General features: G+C 48.4%; 1 protein-coding gene across 1 annotated transcript; it reads left to right on the plus strand.

The window, feature by feature from the left end:
* Positions 1-1286: 1286 nt before the first annotated feature.
* On the plus strand, positions 1287-3841 carry LOC123124868 (putative cyclic nucleotide-gated ion channel 7). The gene has a single exon (XM_044545411.1). It carries the CDS (start codon positions 1648-1650, stop codon positions 3715-3717), a length of 2070 nt encoding a protein of 689 aa, XP_044401346.1. The 5' UTR covers positions 1287-1647; the 3' UTR covers positions 3718-3841.
* The last annotated feature ends 4952 nt before the right edge of the window (positions 3842-8793 follow it).

Below are 8793 nucleotides of genomic sequence, written 5' to 3' on the forward strand. Positions count from 1 at the left end.
GCGTCGAGAGGAGCTTGGGTCGCGGCGTGGTCTTCGGTAGTCGGATCTTCCCGGCGTGTCCGAGGTGCTCTTCCGTGGTTGCTTGATTGCTTTGAAGTCGGAGCTGTCGGTTGCTTGCGAGTGTGGCCATCTGTTGGCATGTGCCGTCGTGGATTCTGTTCCATGTCGGTGGCCAGGTTGGCCGGTGGTGCCCATATCATGTGGGTTGTGTTGTATCGGTTTTAGCCCAGTTTTTCATTAATTAACCGGGCAATTCTCTTTTTCTTAATTAATGAAAATGGCAAGTCTTTTGGCTCGTTTAGAAAAAATCGCATGGGACGACGCCGAGGAGTTCACCGGTGTCACAGTTTTCGTACCACGTGATGACATGCAGCACCGGATCTACGGGGCGGTACCTTTTCGACGCGAACAATTGAGTCCGGCACTTCCGTTTCACGGGACAGGTGCCAAAAAAGTCCACTTCCGTTTCACTGGACAGGTGCCAAACCATTTGTGGCCAAGGCCAAATGAAGATCTGGATCACGCGATTCGTGGCGCAACACGACGATGGAAAAAGGAGGTTTGCGTGCTAGCGTCTGCGCACGCATTGACTCGGATCGCCGGCTTTATGGCGCCACCTCGCTTCACTGAGCTCCGTGGCCTTTTCCGTACCCGCACCGCACGGATGCAGCATGCGGCATGCAAAGGAAAGAGAGAGAGGATCCCGTAGCCGGGAGTCCGGGACACGCAACTGAGGCGCGCGCCGTTATTACGGAGGCAGAGAATCATGGCCGCGAGGGAATCGAATCAGACATAGAACACAGTAGTATCGAAGTCGCTCACATACACAAGCATACACCTGACATAGACATATTTTAAGACGCTCATTGTAAAACCAATGAACGTCACCGAAACAAAGTGTCTAGTTTGAAGTCGATTTGTGGTCACATTTTTCGTAACCAATTTTTTTAAGGGGATTTTCGTAACCATTCGATCAATGGAGATAATGTGTGTACTCAAATTAATCTTAATTGAACATCGTTCTTTTTTGTTACCTCTGGATCAGAATTTTATGCTTCACATCCGAGGTAAGACGTGAAGAGAGATGATGCTGACTCGCTGAGTATATAATCCGGCCGACAGTTCTCGTTTTCTCTCGCGTGCGCATGCATGAACCAGGGGCATGTACCAATGCAAATACTCCACGTGTAGGCCGCGCCCCCGTCCTCTCTCGTCCATGCATGAAGCAGGGCAATACATGCACCACGAAGAGAGGATAAACGGAAACGGAGGGGGGAAGGGGACGAACCAACAAATCATTGGCTTCAATAGTCGTCACGATTTCCCGGCCGCAAAGTCGATTCTGCTTGTTGACCGGCTGCTGGTTCTCCGCCGCGTCCATCGTCTTCGTCGTCGGCCGATATCTCTTGCAATTAATCGCCGCCGGCATGTTGTCTCGTGCATGCACTGCCTGGTGATCGAGTGGCAAGAATGAGGATGCTACCGCAGCATGCAGCCGCCTCCGCCCTAGCTCCCATGGAGGAAGACCGTGTTCTCCGGCTGCGGCGGCGGCCATAGGTCCCCTTTCACCGAAGACGACGGTTGACGAAAGGACAAGTTCGTGAGGTTGGAGGAAACGTACGGGCAGCACGAGGATCGATCGCCACCATGGACGGCCCCGGCAGCGGCCACCAGATGGACAGCTACTTCTCCCGCGCCCCCAAGATCCGGTCCCGGTCCATCCGCATGGCGGCTGCCGGCGTGATGAGCCAGTCGGAGCGGCTCAAGAACATCGGGCGCCGTGTCTTCCAGGAGGACCTTAAGAGCATCTCCCTCAAGATCTACGACCCGCAGGACCCGTTCCTGATGCGCATGAACCGCCTCTTCGTCTTCGCCTGCATCATCTCCGTCGCCACCGACCCGCTCTTCTTCTACCTCCCTTCCGTCAACGTGACCCAGAGCAACACATGCATCGGCTTCAAACGTGAACTGGCCGTCGCTGCCACCGCTGTGCGCACCGCCATCGACTTCTTCTACCTGGCGCGGATCGTGCTGCAGTTCCACACCGCCTTCATCGCGCCGTCGTCGCGGGTGTTCGGCCGCGGGGAGCTCGTCGTCGACCATGGTGACATAGCGCGCCGCTACCTCCGCCGTTTTTTCGTCGTCGACCTCCTCTCTGTGCTCCCCCTGCCACAAATCCAGATGTACAAGTTCTTCATGAAGCCCAAGAACGCGGACCTGCTTCCCATCAAGACGGCGCTCTTCTTCAACGTGCTCACCCAGTACTTGCCCCGCCTCCTCCGCTTCTACCCTATCACCGCCGAGCTCAGGCGCACCACCGGCGTCTTCGCAGAGACTGCCTTCGCCGGCGCCGCCTTCTACCTCCTCCTCTACATGCTATGCTCCCACATGGTGGGTTCCTTCTGGTACCTCCTCGCCGTCGAGCGCCTCGACGACTGCTGGCGCGAGAAGTGCGCGGGGCTCAAGTTCCACCAGTGCAGGATATACATGTACTGCGGGGGGAAACAAGAGGGCGATGAGGACGACTTCATGAAGTGGCGGACCATGATCCGGCAGGTGCTCGCGCAGGAGTGCGCGCCTGTGGACAACAACGGCACGGGCTTCAGCTACGGCATCTACACCTCCGCCATGACCTCAGGGGTCACCCACACCAACGACCTCGTCCCGAAGATTCTCTACTGCCTGTGGTGGGGTCTCCAGAACCTCAGCAGTGGCGCCCAGGGGCTGGAGACCACGCACTACAAGGGGGAGGCCCTTTTCGCCATCATCCTCGCGGTCTTCGGCCTCATCCTCATGGCGCTGCTCATCGGCAACATGCAGACGTACCTCCAGTCCATGACGCTGCGTATGGAGGAGATGCGGCTCAAGCGGCGGGACTCGGAGGAGTGGATGCGCCATCGCGACCTCCCCGATGACCTCCGGGAGCGTGTGTGGCGACACAACCAGTACAAGTGGCTGGAGACGCGGGGCGTGGACGAGGACGGCCTTGTGAGCTGCCTCCCCAAGGACATCCGGCGAGACGTCAAGCGCCACCTCTGCCTCCGCCTCGTCCGCCGCGTGCCGCTCTTTGCCAACATGGACGAGCGCCTCCTCGACGCCATCTGCGAGAGGCTCAAGCCCAGCCTATGCACGGAGACCACCTACGTGGTGCGGGAAGGGGAGCCCGTCGACGAGATGCTCTTCATCATCAGAGGCCGGCTCGAGAGTTCCACCACCGACGGGGGCCGCACGGGGTTCTTCAACAAGGGGCTCCTCAAGGAAGGGGACTTCTGCGGCGAGGAGCTCCTCACATGGGCGCTGGACCCAAAGGCTGCGGCGAACCTGCCGCTGTCCACTCGTAGTGTCAAGGCGCTCTCCGAGGTGGAGGGCTTCGCGCTGCACGCCGATGAGCTTAAGTTCGTCGCGGGGCAGTTCCGGCGCCTGCACAGCAAGCAATTGCAGCAGACCTTCAGGTTCTACTCGCAGCAGTGGCGCACCTGGGCGTCGTGCTTCATCCAGGCCGCGTGGAGAAGGTACGAGAAGCGGAAGGCGGCGGAGCATCGGAGGCGAGAGGAGGAAGAGATGTACGCCGCCGAGATGGTGTCTGCGTCGTCGTCGAGCCAGATCAAGACAGCGTTCCTCGTGTCGAGGTTCGCCAAGAATGCCATGCGCGGTGTGCAACGCCAGCGGTCGCACCAGGAGGAGAGGCTCATTCTGCTGTCCAAGCCATCAGACTAACGGGAGTAACTTAAACTAGCAACATACATATGATAGTCGTCTATATTACTACCTCTATAATAAAGATTAATATATATGTGATGTCATGTAACACTTTATTTATTAGGTTGTAAATTCATCTTGTTTTGATATGTGTGATCTCATACTATGAGTAACTAGCTATGTTACCACATGTTTTTCACATTAATTACTTGCCACATTCTCTGTTTTGTCTAGATATTTGTAATGTTATCATCTATGTTAATCCCACTGTGGTTAGTCTCAAAGCCAGACATTGGCAAAAACAACTATTAATTTTTTGTGTCCCGCATGTGCTACTGCACTGGTCTTGAAACACGTGTATCATTGAATTAAGACATCTAACGGATTATCAAACAAAAACATAAAGAGCAATGGGAGAATGTAATGCACACTTGCTTCAAATAAATTAAATTAATTAATATGTGAAGAACATATGTGTACGAGTTAGGACGGCTTGGACTTATATTTGTTCTAGGCGGAAGATGAAATTCAGAAAATATAATGTAAAAGGGTGCGGCTAGGTCTTAATCGACTGAGATTTAACCAAGTCTTAGTCAAATGACATAACATGCAAGAGAAAAAAAAGAAAAGGTGAAAATAGAATTTTGCACGGAATTAAATGTAAGACTTCATGGATATAGAGACTTAGCAAGATCGAATGTAAAAGTGAGAAACTGCATTTTGGATCATACTACAACACCACAACATTGAGGCCCACAAAAAAACACCACAATATTGAGCATGCCGACCGTAAGGGAAACTCAAATGTGAATAACCAAACTGAGCGTAGTCCAAACCTGACGGTCCGGACACTTTTTGCCATCCAACGAGGGTCACCTAATTTGTCTGGATAGATCCAGACGTCTAAAATCCCACAAACCGTAACCAAACTAGGGTGGGGGGATTTGGAAGGGGGGGGGGGGTTCGGACCTCCACCACGTCAGACTCTAACAAGACGGACCCACCCAGAACCCTTGTTCCACCTCTCTTGTCGTGTTAGCTCGCTCTCCGTGACACATTCATGCCAGGCAGAGTGAACATGACCAGATGAGACGACACCTACCCGCATTCAGGTTGGCTGATTGGGCTTCCGCCTTCGGGACATTCACACCGGCGTAGCGAACGAGAAGCCTATTTCGACGTTCCACATTCAACCCCCCGCTCTGACTACCCTGGCTATTTAACTCGGTTGGCCATGCCCCAAAACCCTACCCCTCTGAGGCAGCATTGTACTGCCCAAGCCACCGTCCCTAACTACAATCAAGTTTTTAATGCTCTTATGGTGACACCATGAGTTGATCGAGCCATCCATACTGCAGCGTGCGATTGGGTTCTTGCAACATAAGTTTTCTTTCTTATTATATAGGGTGTGCTAAGAGTGAGCCAACTGATCATAAGATCAGCCGGGTCACGAGCCATCCGACTTGTAGCATGCACTGCTTGCAACATGATTCTTGTTGCATAAACATCCCGCAACAGAAGCCTTGTTGCAAAAAGGCATTTGTGTCTCGCGCAAAAAGAGCCTTGTTGTGAAAAAGCATCTCCGTCTCACGTGTGTCCCGTCGCCATTGCAACACGACCATGATATATACGCGCCTCCTGAGAGGAACTCGGATGCGCCCAATCAGGGTCGAGTGCGGATGAACGGCACAACGGATGTGGTTGTTGGCGTCGCCCGAGGTGGTGACATGACGACAATGAGGTGGGCGGCGCTCCACGCCGCGTGGCGTATCTCACCGGATCCTTGAGGGGAGGAATTCGACAACGGAGATCCAGCATGGAGGCTTGGTACGTCTCCAACGTATCTATAATTTTTTGATTGTTCCATGCTGTTATATTATCAATCTTGGATGTTTTATATTCATTTTATAGCAATTTTATATCATTTTTTGGGACTAAACTATTAACATAGTGCCCAGTGCCAATTGTTGTTTTTTACCTCGTAGAATATTGATACGTCTCTGTCGTATCTACTTTTCCAAACACTTTTGCCCTTGTTTTGGACTCTAACTTGCATGATTTGAATAGAACTAACCCGAATTGACGCTGTTTTCAGCAGAATTGCCATGGTGTTATTTTTGTGCAGAAATAAAAGTTCTCAGAATGACCTGAAACTTCACGGAGATTATTTTTGGAAATAATAAAAAATACTGGCGAAAGAATCAAGGCCAGGGGGCCCACACCCTGTCCACGAGGGTGGGAGGCGCGCCTGCCCCCTGGGCGCGCCCCTGCCTCGTGGGCCCCCTGGTGCTCCACCGACCTCAACTCCAACTCTATATATTCACGTTAAGGGAAAAAAATCAGAGAGAAGGATTCATCGCGTTTTACGATATGGAGCCGCCGCCAAGCCCTAAACTCTCTCGAGAGGGCTGATCTGGAGTCCGTTCGGTGCTCCGGAGAGGGGAATCCGTCGCCATCGTCATCATCAACCATCCTCCATCACCAATTTCATGATGCTCACCGCTGTGCGTGCATAATTCCATCGTAGGCTTGCTGGACAGTGATGGGTTGGATGAGATTTATCATGTAATCGAGTTAGATTTGTTAGGGTTTGATCCCTAGTATCCACTATGTTCTGAGATTGATGTTGCTATGACTTTGCTATGCTTAATGCTTGTCACTAGGGCCCGAGTGCCATGATTTTAGATCTGAACCTATTATGTTTTCATGAATATATGTGAGTTCTTGATCCTATCTTGCAAGTCTATAGTCACCTACTATGTGTTATGATCCGGCAACCCCGAAGTGACAATAATTGGGACCACTCCCGGTGATGACCGTAGTTTGAGGAGTTCATGTATTCACTATGTGTTAATGCTTTGGTCCGGTACTCTATTAAAAGGAGGCCTTATATCCCTTAATTTCCAATAGGACCCCGCTGCCACAGGAGGGTAGGACAAAAGATGTCATGCAAGTTCTTTTCATAAGCACGTATGACTAAATTCGGAATACATGCCTACATTACATTGATGAATTGGAGCTAGTTCTGTGTCACCCTATGTTATGACTGTTACATGATGAACCGCATCCGGCATAATTATCCATCACCGATCCAATGCCTACGAGCTTTTCACATATTGTTCTTCGCTTATTTACTTTACCGTTGCCACTGTTACAATCACAACAAAACTATTACTGTTACTTCTGCTACTGTTACCGTTACTATCATACTACTTTGCTACTAAATACTTTGCTGCAGATATTAAGTTATCCAGGTGTGGTTGAATTGATAACTCAACTGCTAATACTTGAGAATATTCTTTGGCTCCCCTTGTGTCGAATCAATAAATTTGGGTTGAATACTCTACCCTCGAAAACTGTTGCGATCCCCTATACTTATGGGTTATCAAGACTATTTTCTGACGCCGTTGCCGGGGAGCATTGCTCTATTCTTTGAGTCACTTGGGATTTATATGTGCTGGTCACTATGAAGAACTTGAAAAACGAGAAAACCAAAATTTATCCCTCAACTACGAGGGGAGGTAAGGAACTGCCATCTAGCTCTGCACTTGATTCACCTTCTGTTTTGAGTAAACTTGCGACACCTAAACCTGCTTCCGCTATTAATTCTGATATGTCGCATGTTATTGATGATGCCACTTCTGCTATGCATGATACTTATGATGAAACTACTTCTATGCTTGATACTACTGTGCCACTTGGTGAATTTCTTGATGAACAACTTGCTAGGGCTAGAGAGAATGAAATTATTGAAACTGATAATATAGATGAAAGTGATGATGAAGATTCTCCCCCTAGATATGAATTGCCTGTTGTGCCTGAGGGCTATGTTATGGATGAAGAAACTGCTAGAGACTTTCTTGCTTGCAATGATAGAAGTGATCTTAAGAAATTACTAGCTAAGCTGAAACAAAAAACTCTGAATGCTAGAATGAAATATGATCCTGCTTATGCTACTTCACCTATCTTTGTTACTGATAAGGATTATGAATTCTCTGTCGACCCTGATATAATCACTTTGATTGAATCTGATCCTTTCTATGGCTATGAATCTGAAACTGTTGTGGCACATCTTACTAAATTAAATGATATAGCCACCCTGTTCACTAATGATGAGAAAACTCGCTACTATTATATCCTTAAAATATTTCCGTTCTCATTAAAGGGTGATGCTAAGACTTGGTTTAATTCTCTTGATCCTGGTTGTGTGCGTAGTCCCCAGGATATGATTTATTACTTCTCTGCTAAATATTTCCCTGCTCATAAGAAACAAGCTGCTTTGAGGGAAATATATAATTTTGTGCAAATTGTAGAAGAGAGTCTCCCACAAGCTTGGGGGAGGCTTCTCCAATTACTTAATGCTTTGCCTGATCATTCCTCTAAAGAAAAATGAAATACTTGATATCTTTTATAATGGACTAACCGATGCTTTCAGAGACCACCTGAATAGTTGTGCTGGTTGTGTTTTCAGGGAAAGAACAGTTGATCAAGCTGAATTGCTATTGAATAATATGTTGAGAAATGAAAATAATTGGACACTTCCTGAACCAACTCCTAAGCCAACTCCGAAGAAAAGGGGTGTTCTATTTCTCAGTCCTGAGGATATGCAAGAGGCAAAGAAATCTATGAAAGAAAAGGTATAAAAGCTGAAGATGTTAAGAATTTACCTCCTGTTGAAGAAATACATGATCTTAATTTACCGCCTGTTGAAGAAATACATGGTCTTGATAACCTGACACAGGTAGTAAAGGTAAATTCTCTCTATATATATGATAAAGCTGAAATCCCTCCTACTAAGTTTGCTAGCCAATGCTTAGATGAGTTTGATGACTTTATGGTTAAGCAAGAAGATTTCAATGCTTATTTTGGTAGAGAATTAAAACTCAATGCTTATATGATTGCACACTTGAGTGATTATATGTCTAGAGTTAAAGGTGAACTTAAACTCATTAGTAAACATGCTTCTATGGTTACCACTCAAGTAGAACAAGTACTTAAAGCTCAAAATGATTTGCTCAATGAATTGAATAGTAAGAATAATGACTTTGCTGTTAGAGTTGCAACTAGAGGGGGTAAAGTGACTCAGGAACCTTT

Source organism: Triticum aestivum, chromosome 5D, assembly GCF_018294505.1.
Source record: "Triticum aestivum cultivar Chinese Spring chromosome 5D, IWGSC CS RefSeq v2.1, whole genome shotgun sequence".
Classification (NCBI taxonomy): Eukaryota; Viridiplantae; Streptophyta; class Magnoliopsida; order Poales; family Poaceae; genus Triticum; species Triticum aestivum.

Coding starts and splice junctions, on each gene's coding strand:
- LOC123124868 (XM_044545411.1), top strand. CDS start 1,648: ATGGACGGCCCCGGCAGCGGCCACCAGATGGACAGCTACTTCTCCCGC.